The sequence below is a fragment of the Pleurodeles waltl genome, chromosome 7 (genome assembly GCF_031143425.1).
Source record: "Pleurodeles waltl isolate 20211129_DDA chromosome 7, aPleWal1.hap1.20221129, whole genome shotgun sequence".
NCBI classification, from domain to species: domain Eukaryota; kingdom Metazoa; phylum Chordata; class Amphibia; order Caudata; family Salamandridae; genus Pleurodeles; species Pleurodeles waltl.
Window position 1 is genome coordinate 1068147842 of NC_090446.1, and position 19722 is coordinate 1068167563.

Below are 19722 nucleotides of genomic sequence, written 5' to 3' on the forward strand. Positions count from 1 at the left end.
TGTTTTGTGAAGCAAAGATTGTTTGGCAGTTTTGAGAACTTTGGATATGTGTTTCAGTCCCTGGGTCCTAGATATTTGTCTTCAATTAATGTCATTTAGTCGTATGTTGTATTGACATGAATACTTACCTTAGTTATTGTTTTGTTTTGGGCTATGGCGTTTGAGGTGCTGGTGGCTGATATACCTTTGAGAAACGCAGGAAAAGTGCTTGAAAGCTTAGTGGCATTCATGAGCTTAAGTCCGTGTTTGAGCATCTGGAAGTTGCCTTTTATGTTCTAGGCAGGATAGCTGCTGGATAGGTAACTGACTGGGTTGGAGATGTCATTTGTTTTTGATGAGGTGGGAGACTTTGTTGCGGAAGAATCCTTTAGACTGTATTAATTCTGTTTTAATGAGGGATAGTGTTTGCAGTGGGCTGAGCCCAATTTGTTAGCTGGATAGTTTGAGAGAATTTTCAGGATTCATTTTTGCCTTTAGAATTCCTTTGTTGGTCGGTAATGGTGTTTGGATTTGATCGCTCTTTCTGAATTGTTTCATTGTACTTTTTTTTATTTTTATTTATTTTTTACGTTTAACAATATGGAAAAGGGTTTGCCGTTTCCTCAGGTGTATTTAGCATTTCAGACAACTCTGTTTTCATTGGTGTGGAAGGGATTATTAAACTTGAAAGCCACTGCTTCTCTCTGGTATCGAGCTTGCTTGAAATCCTGCATCTTCTCTGAGACATTTGAGATGCAACTGTAACAGATGTGAAATAAAGGTAGAATCATGGTTGAAAGATTTTTTTATTTTTAGGTCTGGCTTGAACCCTCCCTGAGGTACAGAGGTATTCTAAGTTGAGAGATTGTGGAGGAGTATTTCTCGGTAGGCATCCATGTGGGTGAGGTTCATGATTGGGCTTGTGTTTGTTCACTGGTCCATGTGTCTCTCTTGCCCCTGTTTGTTTACCTGGTTCCTTTTTGTCTCGTTCCTATTTCCTAGCATTTGTTTGTTCCCTGTCGTTATTTATGTAATCTAATTCCTGGGAGGTGGTACAAATTATGTGCAAACCTTTCTTAGCTGTGTTGTTTTTTTTTTTAGAGGAGAGCACGAAGCTTCATTGATGCAACCCGTTAGTTTTTTCCTAGTTAATAAATATATGCTGAATCAGCATTTTAGGCTATTTTATTTGGTTGACATGTTGGATGGTATATGCTGCAAACATTATTAAACTATCAAAAAAGTCTGCTTACCACCAAGTGTGCACTCATGCGAATAGAACTGGCCTGAATGACTCTTGCTGGCAATCTTATCATGGTCGGGAGTTCAAACCATTGGGTGCTCTTATTACAGAAGTGAGGTACAGTTGAGAGAAAGTGGAGAACGATCACGTCTGAACTGAGAGGGTTAGAAGCTGGATTTAACACAGGGGCCAAAGTTTTAGACATGCGTGATTTTCCATACTATTACCTCCGATCTTGAATAATCTAAATGCCATATGGAATTCTCTTGGTTAAATATATGTTATAAGGGGCTGATCGTCCTTTAAATAAAGGGTGGTGTTGACTCCTTTGCTCTAAAAGTGAAATCTTGCATTGGAAGACACATTTCATTGTGACAGTGTCCAACTGAGCTTGCTTTTTTTTTGGGGGGGGGGGGGCAGATGCTATATGCTCTGTTGTTCATAACATGGAAAAATAATAACTATATAATGGAAAAAAGGGTCACTGTATTTCAACGAAGGGCTTCATTATGACAGTCATCCCTACTATGTGAGAGGAAGGCCAGATCTATGTTGGCGACGGGCTCCACCATGCTAAACTGTCTACTGTATTCATAAAAAGACTATAGTTACCCCAGTGTACGCATTATGCAGGTCGTGGGCTCCATCATTCTAGAGATGCTTATAATTTGCGCAAAACGACTGACTACTATCATGCAAGGACTCGTAATTCGAGTAGTGGCCCTTCTTTATATTGCCAGAGATGCATACAGTAAGACAAAAATTCCCACTTTTATGCCAGCGGTGTACATCATCATACTGGGGATATCCCTTGTATGTCTGGGTGATGGTGTGGTGTATCAGGAGTTGTAGATGCAAATGAAAACTACATCTCTGATGAATACATACACTCACACCTGCAAAAAGAAGCGTGTTCACACGTCTTTTCACATATATGTTAACACATTCACTCTCACCTTTGCCTCATCCACGCTGAGCTACTCTGGGCATGGTTATCTGCCCTGCATCTTTCTCTCCATGTCCTCTGTGTTTCTCCCAGATCACTAGCTGTATCAGGCCCGGGCGGCAACATCGCACTGACATGCTGTGACCTCATCCTTTGCAAACCTTGCACTCGTACATTGGCAGCATAGGACTTGGACAATCACCATATGACTTTCAGCAAGCGATGTGGGAGCTGGTCATAAATTGCAGGGCCTGAGCATTGCTTCAAACTGCATATGTGACCACAGGGCCTACACAGACAGACAGAAAGACTGGCTGGAGGGGCAAGCATGAAGGTGCTCTGTCAGAGAGCTGAGGTTCCCACTGCTATTTTCCGCTCCCTCCCACCTGTTTGGCCTAACCAATACGTCTGGTTGGTCATTTTTTCCACCACACATGCAGAGATCATTTTGCATGGCACTCAGGGAAAATGGATCAATGACTGACATTTAGAGCTTCTGTTGGGGTAAGGTGCTTGCCCCATCCACCACTCAATTTATTTGACTGGCCACTATTGGGTACTATATTCCTAAAAATCCCACCTCCTAATTATTTACATTTGCTGAAGAGTCACTGATGGAAATGGAACGGTTTCTTTACCAGTAATAATTGTTCAGCATATGTACCCTTGGAAGACTTGTTGGGATTCCCACATTCTCCTGCGCTTTTAGAGATGGGTGGCATACATGCTTTTTTAATGCATTTTAAATTAAGATTGTTCTCAAGGAGGAAACACTTTTGTTTATAAACTTCTTTCTCGTGCTCAGACATTTACAGAGACACAGTGCTAGTGGACTGATAATACCCAGTGCAGTTCTTATTTTCAGGGTGGCAACTAAGAGTTCTGGAAGACCTCTGGATGGTGGGATTACATCTAAAAGCCAGTGCATCTGGGAAGGATATCTCACTACACATAAGTTAACTTCATTTGTTGTTTTTAAATATGGGAGTCCATGAAAGGCATTTCCTTAGAAAAACAGACATATGTAGATTAGACAAGTAGCTGGTATATTTTAGCTGTAAGAGGAAATCTGTTAGGCCCCCAGAGAAGAAGAAACATTTTTGTAAAGCTGGAAGCCGCAGTATAATCTTCTTCTTTTTTTTTATTTTGTTTTTTTATTGATTTTTCTGATTTCCACAGTGCTGTTGTTGGAAAAGCATTCAGTGACAGCTTTGTGCCTAATATTTTCCAGCATGCCTAATATTTTTCCAGCAAACCCACATTTATGTAATAGGAGGCATAACGTTTGTAACAATAAAAACATTAACTTGTAGGTTGAAATGAAGGACTCCTAAGGGTGAAATCTTGTTCAGCTCACCAGGAATTAGTGTGGACTCCTCCCTTTCAGAAGTTTACATCAAACATGATACGAGCGTCAGCGAGTCACTGCTCACTTCTAATGTCCAATCCGATCCTTGGACGTCCAGTTCTTTTTCATTCCTATCTTGGTCAAGCAAGTCCCCATGGTGCCCCGTTTCTCACAGTTCTCCACACGCTGCATTCCTTGATCCCACCCATCATGGGGTCTCTGCGTATTATCTGAGGAGTTTCAAACCTTTCCACCAAGACACATAGTATAAGTGTGTATGAGTTGCAGGTTTCCGGTTTTCTTTGTCTGTGGTTCTGTCTGTCTCCTACCTCGCTTTCGGAAGTGTCCCATTCACCACATCAGCTCACGAGGAAGATATTTGGGGTGTGCTTAGACGATTTCCATTTCTCGTTACTACTGAGTAGATTTCATTTTATAAACTTTGTGAACCATTTTAACCGTAAAGAGAGGAGTTTAAATATTTGGAATAAAGTGTATCCTATTATACCATTGTCACACGATTGAGTTCTGTCAGTGCAGATCTTTTACATGGTAGACTTGGAAGGCTCAATAGTTAATTGAAGCTGTTTGATCGAGTGAAGGAAAAGGGTACTTCAGACAGGTTATGAGTAATGGTATGTTAATGTTTTAAATACAGTAAGAGGACTACAGCAGATAATGTTTCTCATACTATTGTTGAGACTGTTAATTCACCATTATACAGAGTTGTACTCTATTTCTTGTGAACTGCATATTTCAAGTATATATGTAAATATTTGTCCTGTATTAAATATTCATCATACGTTCTATGCGTTTGTGTCCTAAACTGTAACATATGTCCTGTAACATTCTATTGTTTCATTCAAAGGAAGGAAAAGTAATAAACTACAATCCAGTAACCCAACAATTGGATCTTGAGGTATCTTCAGCTTCAGGAGGCAAGTATGATTTAGTGTGACAGTTTCCCTACACTGGAATAGTCTTCTACAGTTGCAACCCCAAATTTCAGAAATGTCAAAGTAAGGTTGCATTCTTTGTTAGATTTAAGGCCTCGTTGACTTGATTCTACATAATATTTAAGTGATACAGTGTGTAACATGGTAGAACTAAATAAATCAGATTGTTAAATTTGTCTATGAAGTTAAGCGCAGGACTGAGCAATAAAAGTTAACAAATTATAGATTACGTTTGCAAATTATTTCTGCAGAATTAAAATCTGGGTACCAATATTCCATTGGCATATCATGTACTGCTCTGGCACCTGCTCTCTCCTTTTATTTCTGACCCCTGTCAGCAGTATCCTGGAGCACCCGGCTCATCCCTTAATATTTTTTCCTGCTAGGGTTTTTCTCAAATCACTCAATATCTTTCCGTTTTGACTATTAACTTTTTCCAATTAGAACTTGAATTTTTTCATTTGAATTACATTCATTCTTCCACTTAGTGTTTCTGGATTCCTGACTACAGATTCCCCCTTATTCGTGAGGTTTCCTTCCTGCAATGGAATGAATTGGTATTGGACGCCCATGCATTGTGAGAAGTTTGTCTCACTGACTCAGATCAGAAGAATCTCCTTTTGCAGAGAAGTGTCAGAGAATCTGGAAACGTCAACAGGAGATTTGCCTCGGAGGGAGACAAGCACACCAGAGAGTGCTATAGTTACTAGTTGTGAAAACGTAGGCTGTGCACCCTCCATCTCATCCAAGGCCTGTCCCCAAAAGGTTTTTCAAGAGGGAGCTCTGAAAAGCACCCAAGAGATTGAGATATCCATCTCTGCCAAGCTTGGTCTATGTTGGGGTGCTTAGCTTGTGGCTGAGCTCCCTTGCCACTTGCTAGCAGGTATTGTCTGCATTAACATGCATGAGGGCATACCACAGAAACCATGACACTTGAACAAATCTTTAATGCCCAAGACCTTCGAAGTTGAGAACTGCAACACCATTGAATGCCTAAGCATCGAAGCATCAATATTCATCTGATTGGGATCTATTCAGTGGACATTTCCTCCACACAACAAAAAAAAATCATAGATACTAGACAGTTGTGATGGATATTTCCTTCCATCAATTTCCCCACCTTATGAATATTGCCAGGCGCTGGACTGGATTCAGAACTTACCAATCAATAGTTCTTTAGCTCTGCGAAGTGGTGCCTTGTGGTTCTAGTTGCTGTTCCGCCCACCCATGAAATGACGACACTGACTTATCTTGTGCTCCTGCTGGCAATGTGGTGTGTATATATATTCCATTTCTTAGTGTCCAACTCATGATGCCCCTGTGATTACTGGTGCCTCCTGTATCAGTTACTCTGACTATGAAATTACCACTTTAGAACCTTAATGCAATTGTAATGAAGTCCAAAGTGGTTATGACTTTAATAAACATTCCCCAGGTGAAAAACTAGGATTACTATTAAGTAATTTTTCCTTCCACTTCTTTTATGCCCTTTACTTTTATATTCCTTAGACTGCCATTTGATGCTTCCCAAAGGGTGTGTATTCTGTTTACAAAAAGAAAATAATCCGTTAGTTTTTTACATATACCTTCTTTACCACTTATCACTGACAGTGTGAACTTCAGAATTTCCCTTTATCTTGTCCTTGTGAGGTTAGAAGACATATCACTTTTGCAGGCTTTAGTCATAAGACCCAACCATAACCTTGTATTGATACGAAGAATATGATGCGATGCCTTAGTGTATCTTAACACTATTAACTTAACTCTGTTACTTTGTTGTGACTCATATGAACCATTTTAAAACTATGAATAAGCCTGATGAAAATATCTCTTTTTGTTGTCTTCTTCTTGTGTGCCATTCCCTTGTTTGAGTTGTTCGGAGAATGTTTGAGCAATTGGTTTTGTAGTACTAACCACTTGAGTCTTCTCAATCCCCTCACCTAGGAGGTGACTATGATTATTAGGGTGTGAGAGCTTGAACCACGAACATGGGTTCATCAAATTGGTTTTCATTTAGCTTTTAATACATTGTTATTTTTATATAGATGAGCAGTGCTTACATAGCACACATTGCCTACTGAAAAGTTTCTATTTGCTGGCTAACTAGCTAATCTCTTTTTGATTTTAGCAGTGAAAATTCCAGGGAAATTTGATCTAGTCTATGAGTCAGAAGGTGGACGCCGTACGATTGAGTATGCTTTACCTCAAGACACAAAGGTAATGTTGAAGATTAAATTGTCCGTTTACATAATGTTTGCTGTTCATGCATCATACTTTAAGACTTGCACTTTCTTGTTTGTTCAGATTTATCTAACAAGAGCTTAATTTACTAGTGTGAGGAAGGTAAATCTGTTGTGCACACCACTTGGTCTGCTGATGCGTGACCAAGCTGTTCTTCCATTCGTGTAGTTTTTGTGAGTACTCCGTTTTAGGTGTAAGCCTTTGTGTTGGCATGATTCTCCTCCATTACTCTTCATTGTTCTTACTGGGGGCTGTGGCCTACAGTCCAAACTTCATTAGTGCTTCTTGCCACTTAGTTCTGAAACTGAACTTAACCCTCTGTTCACGAGGGTACATGACTCTGCTTCCACCGCAGAGTCACTTTGGGATCCTTAGTCCTCACAGAGCATTACAGGTACTCCCTGAAGTAGCTATGCTCATCTTACCTCACCTCCTTCTCTACCCTTTCCTTCCATTCTGAAAAGTTTTCTTTCTTATCTCGCTGAAGCTGATTTCAAGCCATAAAAATAATGACTCCAAACTGCCTGCTCTTACCCTCTGTGACTTATAGCACAGTTTCAAATAAGCACGAGCTGCCAACAGGTCTGGAAGGCCAAATTCATGCTGCACCTGGGCAGGTGACGATAATTTCAGCAGACGAAAAACCCTCTTAGAAATCTTAAGAACCACATTTTTCAGCAAACAATTATCTCTACCTCATTAAATTTATTTTCTGTAAGTCAATGAGGGAGCGATCTTTGCTCTCATTACTTTCAACAATAGTGACAAACTTGGCCCGCTTAGAGACTTAAATAATTTCGAAAAAGACACCTGCAAGGCCAGAGCTTTTGCTTCAACCACTTTTCTCTGCTTCACAAGACTACTCCTAGCATCAATGTACATCCATAGGTACTTGTAAAATTGATCTGAGCTGATTTTATTGCTGTTATAATACCAGCCACTTCTCGGGTGCTTTTTCTTACCAAAATAAATCACCCGTGTTTTTAGCAAATTCACTTCCAAGTTATTGGAAACTATGTAAGATAACTGGTTAAGCAGCCGCTGAAGGCCCACCCTTGAATGGCTGAACAGTTCCAGGTCATCATTATAAAGCAGGTGGCTGAGCTGTAACCCACCAACCTCGGGGAGGGGAGGTGGAGGGATGGAAGTTAGTGGTCTTGAGTAATGTTGACAGATCTGCAGTGAAAATATTGAAAAGCAGGGAAGCACACATCCCTACTTCACTCATTGAGATGTTAAAATTTTCCTCGAAATGAAGTAGCCATCTCCCATTTAATGCGGACCCAAGTATCCGTATGCAGCTCGATTATTGCCCTCAAAATCACAGGTGATAATCCCAATTTTTAAAATGTAACTCCCAAAATCCCCCTGGGGACCCGATCAAACGCTCCCTTAAAATACTCCCAACCCCAGAGCACAAATAAAGTTTTTTGATCGCCGCAGATGTAAAGATACTATATTAGCTGGAGAAATCCTGGCATACTGGCTCCAGGTTTCTGCCCCATATTTGTAGTAAAGTTGCTGATTCCAAAGGCAGCTCTGAGACTGGTTCTAGGCAATTCTGCTCTTTCGTCTATTCCACTCAGACTGTTTCAGCCAAGGGTTTTGTTCCAAGGGGCTAGTAAGAAGCTGGGGTAGAGAGCTGGAGTGTCCAAGCAGGAGAAACCCAAAACAAGGTTACAAAAGTGAGGAAGGCTGACTACCAGCTAACCTGCGGGAGGAAGCCGTTTCATGGAGCAGTGGTCCTGGAAAGGGCAGGGAAAACTTCGTAGCTTCAAAGGCCCCTCTGTCTCCCTTTCTCCGGGCACAAAAGCCTGACTCACTATAAAGGATCTCTGGAATGTCCTGGAAGTGCCCTACAATTCACATCTGCTGTATGGGCTCTTTCCAGTCCTCCATTCTAGGACTATGGTCACATGTATTGTGCATGCTCCATGCATGCATCCTTTATACTTCTAGAAAGGCACACACATACAGCATTCCGACATGGATGGTGACTGACCACATTGCATTGGAGTGGCAGGCCAGTTAACAGAAATGTCGGAGAAGCCAGTAGGTTTCTCTACAGGGCACAGGCAGATAAAAAGGATTGTCTTGCCAACATAAACTATATCACTGTCAGTCCTATACAGTCATGCGAGTTGACAGTAGCCATGCTGTGTAAAACGAGGTTGCACATTGTGTGGCACTTCATACAACAGAGCATTGCTCTAGGTCTTTATCTGTGCCACAAAATACCTCCAGAACACATGCATGATGATATGCAGAGGATGGGGTCAGAAAGCTAGAGCTTGCTATGACAAACTCAAGGCAGGAGACCGTGGTTTGCAGAGACATCCATAGGACCTTTTCTCCATCTGAACAAAGATGAACAGGAGGCCTGCAAGGAATGTGGATTTCTTTTGTGCGGGACTGCAGCTGAGCTTAGTTCAACAATTAAATTAGGGCTTTAGGTAAACTAATTTGACCTAATCTGATTATGCCTCCATACACCGTTACCTACGTGATAAAAATGTGTTAGTTGGATTCGTTATCAAACGTTATTGTTTAAAAGTCTCACTAGCCTGCTCCAGAAACCATACACAACTTTAAGCATGGTTACATTTTAGCTGCCACTTGATATAATATGTTCGATGGCATCTGTCGCTGTAGATACGCATGTTTTGCAATAGCTCGCCATCTGGTGTTGGGCCGGAGTGTTACAAGTTGTTTTTCTTCGAAGAAGTCTTTCGAGTCACGGGACCAAGTGACTCCTCCTTTTGTCTCCATTGCGCATGGGCGTCGACTCCATCTTCGATTGTTTTTTTTCCGCCATCGGGTTCGGACGTGTTCCTGTCGCTCCGAGTTTCGGAACGTAAAGATAGCTAATTTCGGAAGATTTTCGTCGGTATTGTTGCGTTCGGGATCGGCGTAGTTAAATTCAACACCGCATCGAAGATCGAAGAGCTCCGGTGCCCTTCGGGGTAGTTTTTCGATTCCCCGTCGGGGCCTGGTCGGCCCGACCGCGTGCTGAAGAACGCCGATGGAACGGACCCCGTTCCGTTTCTGCCCCAAATGCCACAATAAATACCCCTATACAGACCAACACTTGGTCTGTAACCTGTGCCTGTCACCTGAGCACAGTGAAGACACCTGCGAGGCCTGTTGTGCGTTCCGGTCCCGAAAAACACTCCGAGACCGTCGAGCCAGAAGACTTCAGATGGCGTCCGCGCCGACAGCCTACCGAGAGTTCGAGGAACAAGAAGAGGAAGGTACCTTCTCGATCCAAGAATCGGACTCCGAAGGATTCGACGATACACAAACCGTGAGTAAGACGTCGAAAACCACACAGAAGAAGATTTACAAGGCCCAGGGGACGCCACTGCCATCAGGCCATGGCTCCACCCATAAATTCGGTGACCGACCGTCGGCACCGAAAAAGGCCCAAACAGTGCCGAGATCGTCCGACTCCGGTCGAGACACCGGCACGCAGCCTTCTCGGGACCGAGAAAGTGCTGGAGACAAGCCTCGACACCGAGATGTTGGTGTGGACACGGCTCGACGCCGAGACAGCGGCACCGAAGAAGATCGACGCCGAGAGGTTTCGGCCCGAAGAAGAAAAAAGTCACCTCGGAGCCGAAAAAACACGCAGACAGGGTTTCGGTGCCGAAACAAACTGCAAGCGACCCAGCTGCAGGCTCTTATACAGAAGAGCACTCGCTAACCTCCCAAATGCAAAAGCATAGGTTTGAGGAAGAGCTACAATCAACTGATGTAGACCATACGCAAAAGCGTATTTTCATACAGCAGGGGACAGGAAAAATAAGCACCCTTCCCCCCCCATTAGAAGAAAGAGAAGGTTGGAGTTCCAAACTGAACAGACACCACAACCAAAAGTGGTAAAAAGAGTTACCCCACCACCCTCTCCTCCGCCCGTGATTAACGTCTCACCAGCACAAACTCCATCACACTCCCCAGCTCACACCACCATAAGCCAGGGTGACCAAGATCAAGACGCATGGGACCTATACGACGCCCCAGTGTCAGATAACAGTCCGGAGGCATACCCTACGAAGCCATCTCCACCAGAGGACAGCACCGCGTATTCTCAAGTGGTGGCTAGAGCAGCACAATTTCACAACGTAAGCCTCCACTCAGAACAGGTCGAGGATGATTTTTTATTCAACACACTCTCCTCCACCCACAGCTCATACCAAAGCCTGCCTATGCTCCCTGGTATGCTCCGGCACGCAAAAGACATCTTTAAGGAGCCGGTCAAAAGTAGGGCTATCACACCAAGGGTGGAAAAAAAGTATAAGGCGCCTCCTACAGACCCGGTTTTCATCACTACACAGCTGCCACCAGACTCTGTCGTTGTAGGAGCAGCTAGGAAAAGGGCCAACTCCCACACATCTGGAGATGCACCACCCCCAGATAAAGAAAGCCGCAAGTTCGATGCAGCTGGTAAGAGAGTCGCAGCACAAGCTGCAAACCAGTGGCGCATCGCGAACTCCCAGGCACTACTTGCGCGCTATGACAGAGCCCACTGGGACGAGATGCAACATCTCATTGAACATCTGCCCAAGGACTTACAAAATAGGGCAAAACAAGTGGTTGAGGAGGGACAGACCATTTCCAACAACCAGATCCGCTCCTCCATGGACGCTGCAGATACAGCTGCAAGGACAATTAATACATCTGTAACTATCAGAAGGCATGCATGGCTCCGAACGTCTGGATTTAAACCAGAGATTCAACAAGCAGTTCTCAATATGCCTTTTAACGAAAAAGAACTGTTCGGTCCAGAAGTAGACACAGCGATTGAGAAACTCAAAAAAGATGCGGACACTGCCAAAGCCATGGGCGCACTCTACTCCCCGCAGAGCAGAGGCAATTACAGCACATTCTGTAAAACACCCTTTCGAGGGGGGTTTCGGGGTCAGAGCACACAAGCCAGCACCTCACAAGCAACACCGTCCAGTTACCAGGGACAGTACAGTATAGAGGAGGTTTTCGGGGACAATATAGAGGAGGGCAATTCCCTAGAAATAGAGGAAGATTTCAGAGCCCCAAAACCCCTACTACTAAACAGTGACTCGCATGTCACTCACCCCCTCCACACAACACCAGTGGGGGGAAGAATAAGTCATTATTACAAAGCATGGGAGGAAATCACTACAGACACTTGGGTTCTAGCAATTATCCAACATGGTTATTGCATAGAATTTCTACAATTCCCTCCAAACATACCACCAAAAGCACAAAATTTGACAACACACCATTCCAATCTCCTGGAGATAGAAGTGCAGGCACTATTGCAAAAGAATGCAATCGAATTAGTGCCAAACACACAAAGAAAGTACAGTGAGTAAACTCCTGTGTTTACGATACCAAAGAAGGACAAAACGCTGAGACCAATCCTAGACCTCAGAGTAGTGAACACTTTCATCAAATCAGACCACTTTCACATGGTCACACTACAAGAAGTATTGCCATTGCTAAAACTACACGACTACATGGCAACTTTAGACCTCAAGGATGCTTATTTCCATATACCAATACACCCATCGCACAGGAAATACCTAAGGTTTGTATTCAAGGGAATACATTACCAATTCAAGGTACTGCCTTTCGGATTAACAACCGCACCAAGAGTCTTTACCAAATGTCTAGCGGTAGTCGCTGCACACATAAGAAGGCAGCAAATACATGTGTTCCCATATCTAGACGACTGGCTAATCAAGGCCCATTCGTTAATAGAGTGCTCATATCACACAAATCATATCATACAAACCCTCTTCAAACAAACCCTCTTCAAACTAGGGTTCACCGTCAATTTCACAAAATCCAAAATTCTGCCGCGCAAGGTACAACAATACCTGGGAGCCATAATAGACACATCAAAAGGAGTAGCCACTCCAAGTCCCCAAAGAATTCAAAATTTCAACACCATCATACAACGCATGTATCCAACACAAAGGATACAAGCAAAGATGGTACTACAACTCCTAGGCATGATGTCTTCATGCATAGCCATTGTCCCAAACGCAAGACTGCACATGAGGCCCTTACAACAGTGCCTAGCATCACAATGGTCACAAGCACAGGGTCACCTTCTAGATCTGGTGTTAATAGACCGCCAAACTTACCTCTCGCTTCTGTGGTGGAACAACATAAATTTAAACAAAGGGCGGCCTTTCCAAGACCCAGTGCCACAATACGTAATAACAACAGATGCTTCCATGACAGGGTGGGGAGCACACCTCGATCAACACAGCATACAAGGACAATGGAACGTACATCAAACAAAACTGCATATAAATCACCTAGAACTTCTAGCAGTTTTTCAAGCACTAAAAGCTTTCCAACCAATAATAGTTCACAAATACATTCTCGTCAAAACAGACAACATGACAACAATGTATTATCTAAACGAGCAAGGGGGGACGCACTCCACGCAGTTAAGCCTGCTAGCACAAAAGATTTGGCGTTGGGCAATTCACAACCAAATTCGCCTAATAGCACAATTTATACCAGGGATCCAAAATCAACTCGCAGACAATCTCTCTCGAGATCACCAACAGGTCCACGAATGGGAAATTCACCCCCAAATTCTGAACACTTATTTCAAACTCTGGGGAACACCTCAGATAGACTTGTTTGCGACAAAGGAGAACGCAAAATACCAAAACTTCGCATCCAGATACCGACACAAACAGTCCCAAGGCAATGCCCTATGGATGAACTGGTCAGGGATATTTGCTTACGCTTTTCCTCCTCTCCCTCTCCTTCCTTACCTGGTAAACAAACTCAGTCAAAACAAACTCAAACTCATATTAATAGCACCAACTTGGGCAAGGCAACCCTGGTACACAACGCTGCTAGACCTATCAGTAGTACCCTGCATCAAATTGCCCAACAGGCCAGATCTGTTGACACAGCACAACCAAAAGATCAGACACCCAGATCCAGCATCGCTGAATCTAGCAATCTGGCTCCTGAAATCCTACAATTCGGGCACTTACAACTTACCCAAGAATGTATGGAAGTCATAAAACAAGCCAGAAGGCCATCCACCAGGCACTGCTATGCAAGTAAATGGAAGAGGTTTGTTTGCTACTGCCATATTAATCAAATACAACCATTAAACACAACTCCAGAACATGTAGTGGGTTACTTGCTTCACTTACAAAAATCTAACCTGGCTTTCTCTTCCATTAAAATACACCTTGCAGCAATATCTGCATACCTGCAGACTACCTATTCAACTTCCCTATATAAGATACCAGTCATTAAAGCATTCATGGAGGGCCTTAGGAGAATTATACCACCAAGAACACCACCTGTTCCTTCATGGAACCTAAATGTTGTCCTAACTAGACTTATGGGTCCACCTTTTGAACCCATGCACTCCTGCGAAATACAGTTCCTAACCTGGAAGGTGGCATTTCTCATCGCCATTACTTCCCTAAGAAGAGTAAGCGAGATTCAGGCGTTTACAATACAGGAACCTTTTATACAACTACACAAGAATAAGGTCGTCTTAAGGACCAATCCTAAATTTTTGCCAAAGGTTATTTCACCGTTCCATCTAAATCAAACAGTGGAACTTCCAGTGTTCTTTCCACAGCCAGATACCGTAGCTGAAAGGGCACTACATACATTAGATGTCAAAAGAGCATTAATGTATTACATTGACAGAACAAAAAACATCAGAAAGACTAAACAACTATTTATTGCATTTCAAAAACCTCATGCAGGAAACCCAATATCAAAACAAGGTATAGCCAGATGGATAGTTAAATGCATCCAAATCTGCTACCTTAAAGCTAAACGACAGCTGCCCATTACACCAAGGGCACACTCAACCAGAAAGAAAGGTGCTACCATGGCCTTTCTAGGAAACATCCCAATGCAAGAAATATGTAAGGCAGCCACATGGTCTACGCCTCACACATTCACCAAGCACTACTGTGTAGACGTGTTATCCGCACAACAAGCCACAGTAGGTCAAGTCGTATTAAGAACATTATTTCAGACTACTTCCACTCCTACAGGCTGATCCACCGCTTTTGGGGAGATAACTGCTTACTAGTCTATGCACAACATGTGTATCTGCAGCTACACATGCCATCGAACGGAAAATGTCACTTACCCAGTGTACATCTGTTCGTGGCATCAGTCACAGTAGATTCGCATGTGCCCACCCGCCTCCCCGGGAGCCTGTAGCAGTTTGGAAGTTACCTTCAACTATTTATATATGTATCATCTCAACCTTAAATAGGTGCATACTTAGTCACTCCATTGCATGGGCACTATTACTACAATTCAACTCCTACCTCACCCTCTGCGGGGAAAAACAATCGAAGATGGAGTCGACGCCCATGCGCAATGGAGACAAAAGGAGGAGTCACTCGGTCCCGTGACTCGAAAGACTTCTTCGAAGAAAAACAACTTGTAACACTCCGGCCCAACACCAGATGGCGAGCTATTGCAAAACATGCGAATCTACTGCGACTGATGCCACGAACAGATGTACACTGGGTAAGTGACATTTTCATTACTTTACTTCAACACATCGTATCTGCACTTTGTACACCTGTACAGAATATTTGCATACCTATGATTGATTTACCGAAGTGGCAGGTATGGGAGCTTTAACCTAAAAACTCTTGCCTTTTGTCACATGTAATTCAGGCCTATTCACGGGGCCCGGGCACAACAGAGGTACGTGAGGAGTGGTACAATGGAGGGAACACAGGGAAAGGTGGATTTTGTCTAAAGCACCTAATGTAAAGCAAGTTTGGATGCCCATTGTAATAGAACGCCTGCTTTATGTACTGGACCATGGCTAGGATTTTCTTTATGATCTCCAACTTTATAGCAGGTTGGAGGCAAGTAATGCTGTTAGTCAAGAGGGTCCTCTTTACTAGGTTATCTTTAATTTGGTGTTTAGCTTGGTAATGCTTGAATGCTGTTTGTGTTGTGTGGTTAGCGTTCCCTTTTAGGATGTTGGATTTAGTCTTGTAGTGTGTGAGTAAGTTTGGATTACTTCAATACTTTGTGTAAATTTACTGCCTCAAATGAGACTTGGTTTTGCTGTGGCAGCTTATTCACTGTTTTGTATAAATGTTTGTTTATAATTGTATATTTGGTGAAGAGTTATTTTTTTGTGTACTATTTTTCATGCTTTAATATCTACAATATGTCTGAGATTCCACGTGCCTACCTAAATCCTTGTGAATGTCCTGTAAATTTGTAAATATGTAATTGTACGTAGGTAGACATGCCCTCGACTCTGCTTAGAGACTTCTATAAATTATTTCCCATAAGAATCTCTTCTTGGGATTCATGTTTTGTGTACCATTTGATTAATCAGTGGGCAACACAATTGACTGCAGTTTAGTATTGTGTTGTTTGGGACTGGCACACAACTGAGAACCGCTGTTTATAGTACCGCTAATCACTGTCAAAGTACATGATCTGCAGTATATATTATGTCTAAGGTGCAGCATACTTGCAAGCCGTGGAGACGTAGAACGCCACTCTTTTGGGGGCATACGCAGCATCCGGAGGCCCACTCTTAACTGTGCTGTTGTTGGGTTATTTTTTTTATTTGATTTTTTGGTTGACTAAACTCTCTTATGTTTGATTTGAATCTGAATTTGGGATTTGTAATCAAAAGCTCATCCTTAACCCTCATTTAAAATAATTTCATCAGGCCCCCAAAATGACAAACCTATTTTCTCGAGATTATATAAAATGTTAAATACTGCAACCAAGCTAAATAATGTTACTGGCGCTTGCAGGTATACCATCGATTATTAACAAATAAAATAGACACATCTGATTTGCAGCAGGACTTTGTCATACTAAATACATGCAGTGTAAAACATAAAAAGAAAGCCAAACTTGTCAAGTGAGATCACAAGCTAGAGGAATAGTTGTCCAAAACCAATTTTCTAGTTGACATGTTTTTTCTTATAATAAAACCCCATCAAATCTAGGCAGAAGAATTTCGACAAAAAATGATGTACATTCTTGTTAGCCCCATGACATGTGCAACACTTTCTGCCAGTCCTGGCTTCTTTACCAAAAGCACTTTGCATCCTGGAATTTTTGAGCCCATACTTACAACATTAAAGACGAAAACCAAGTCGCAAAAATCAGTGCTGTGTTGCCAGAAATGCCAGTAGTGCTGATTGGTGCCTTTGACATGGGGCCACTTGGCAGCTCTGAAATGTATTTAACAAATGAAAGATTGCAGTTATGTTTAGTTACCTGTATTAAAAACTCAATCCATTACCCTATTGCCTAATGCCACTGATAGACCCTCACCCTTGTTACCTATTTAGAGCCAGGATACTAATGACAAAAGACGTGACTGATGACCGATTACACAGTTCCTTATGACCATGGCCTTTCTTTCTTTCACTACAATCACAGAAGGGTTTTTTCTGCATATGTCTTGTGTCCCCATTAATATATAAAATGCTCCTCTTAGCCGGAACCTGCCTCCCTGCCACACTCAGGTCTCTTTAGGCCCCCAAGCTGGCCGATCTCCACAGTTAGAAGGCCATTACCTTATAGGAGTGTGTTAGGTTAAATGTGTTTTCTAATGTCTTCATATATTTTGGAATTCTGAGCTTTCGATTAGGCCCATCTCTGTGATGTTTTGAACTTGTGAATGGTCTATGTCTATTTTAGTAGCAGGATGGCATCTATCTTCCTCATCTGAGATTCTGGTCGGTAGTTTGAAGAATTATCCATCGTAATTGACAACCAGTTTGTGTTTTACCCAAAAATGTTTTGCCAGAGGGACATTTTAAACACTGCATCTCAGATTAGTGTTCAATCATGCTCTGTTTTTTTTTTAATGGGTCGTTTTTCATATGTTTAATAGATAACAAGGGTACACAATTACATAAATTGTGTTTTTTGTTTTGCGTTTGTTTCAATTTCCTCCAGTAATTGTTTGCCTTGATATCCTAATTCTTTTCCTGTTATTGTCTTTGCACATTTACAGCTATTGCTGCATCCCTTGTGTCGTGGTTCCAAAATTGCTGCAGATTTTGAAATCATATTAGGCCTATTGTTAATTGCCTTTTACTAATTCTTCTCTGAAGTTCTTGTGTGTCATAAAGGTGATGAATAGAGTTTTCCAGGGAATTCTACTTTATTGCCAGTTTCTCCCATAGTATCCTTTTGACATCCTTGTTGGACTGGCAGATACGGGGGACAGCAGCCCTTAGTACTCAGAGAAAGCTGGCACCTAATCAAGATTCAGTAAGGTTGCAATTCTTCGACGGCACATAAAGTAGTGAGTGGACTAACAACCTAAGTGATATTTGTGCTAGAAAAAAAATTGAAAGTCCATGTGAATTTTCAACTTCGAGATCCCCAGAATGACTCTACTCTGTAATAGTACGCGTATTTGCAGGAAAAAAGCCTAACATTCATAGAGTTGTACCTTATTGAAAATTGGGACTGGACCATGAGCTTGTTAATAATTAATATACTTACGTCAATGAAGCACTTTCCAATGGCCCAATATAATAAATTATTTCTCTAGCACGCTGGCTGATAGGTCTCCCTCTAACTGCAATTTATAAAATATGAATTTAGTCATAGCTTCTAAGAATACAAACTCGTGCTACATAGTGAGAATTATGTAAAATTAGAAGACTTTAGAATTTCATAAAAGTAGGATAATGTTGAGCAAGCACTTGTCTGCGAATTTGACTTTAATCAGGCCTAATGCAATGACGTGGCAGGGGAGCACCAAATTATGGTGCAGGGGTGACTAAATTATCCGGCAAGAAAAGGCAAATTATGTGTCGTAGTGTCGCTCAATTTTTGATAGTATTAATTAATATAGTCCCTGGTGGTCTAGCGGAATTCTGGGAAAGAAAAAAAAAAGAAAAAGCACACCCACCCCACCACCTCACCCCTGAGGAAAACCTCTCCTGTCTGCCCCAACAGGGGGGCAGGGCAAAAAGACTGCTGAGGTTGTGTGGGTGGGTGGAGGCTAGGCCTAATATCTGGGAGGGACCCCCTCCTGTTGTCTTAAAAAAAATCCCGCTGTCTAGTGGGCTGAGATAAGAACCTCCAATCTGCCCCCAAGGGGGGCAGAAAGACTTTTGAGCCTAGGGGAGGAGGGTGCACTAGCCCTTTACAAGGAGGCAGCCCCCCCCCCACCACCACTCCCCCAACTCAAAAAAGATAATCCCTGGTCTCTTGAGTGGATCCCTGTCTGGGGATCACCATCCTGCAGTGATCCCAAAACAGGGACCCACTAGGGAAAGGTACCATTGGAAAGGGGAGAGTCTCCCTTTCCAATGACACCTCCCCCATCCAAATGGTGGAATGCCCCCAAGCACCGATGCAGAAAAAGTGAAATGAGCTGATCGACTCACTTCACTTTCTCTGAGATAACACCAGGGCACCATGTGCGCTTATTGTCATTTCAGATGAAAAGGAAAGCAGTCTTGGGTGCTAGGGAAGCTCTTCCCCACCTCCTGAAGCTGAAATGAAAAAACGAAATATCTCTGGTCTTCATACCAGAGGGATTCCCTGCCACCAATGTGAGGACTTGCTCAGCACCTCAGCACTGCTGCCCCGGGCCGCTCCAGCACATCCTCAGCATGCGAGGTGGTAAAGAGGTGTGTCTTCAGCCCTTTCTTAAATTGGGCAGCCCTGAGGGGCACCAGGCTCTTGTTCAGTATCATAAGTGCGTAGCTAGAAAAGACTTGTCTTAGTTTTTTGCTCCTTTTTGCCACCAGTATGTTGTCCTGGCTGCAGGTGTGCCAGGAAAACTGCTGGAAGTAGTGAGCTTCTGATCGAGCTATGTGGGGGTGATAACTTCATAACTGATTCACTGAAGAGTAGTGCTGATCGGCAAGAGCAGCTTGTGGACTTCCGGCCAATGTGGAGTCTCTGAGGTCATGGAGCAGGTTCCCCAACCAGATGCGTAGGTGGTGTAATGGGCAACTCAACCCAAAGATACTGAACAGTTATTTAACAGCCCTCT

General features: G+C 42.7%; 1 protein-coding gene across 1 annotated transcript in view; it reads left to right on the top strand.

Annotated features, from left to right (window-relative positions):
- The window catches only part of COIL (coilin), a 74602-nt gene that overhangs the window by 53829 nt on the left and 1051 nt on the right, over nucleotides 1–19722 (top strand). Inside the window, exons 5-6 of the mRNA XM_069200009.1 lie at nucleotides 4385–4454; nucleotides 6601–6689. Coding sequence (XP_069056110.1) covers nucleotides 4385–4454; nucleotides 6601–6689 — 159 coding nt within the window. The remainder of the gene's footprint in view (nucleotides 1–4384; nucleotides 4455–6600; nucleotides 6690–19722) is intronic.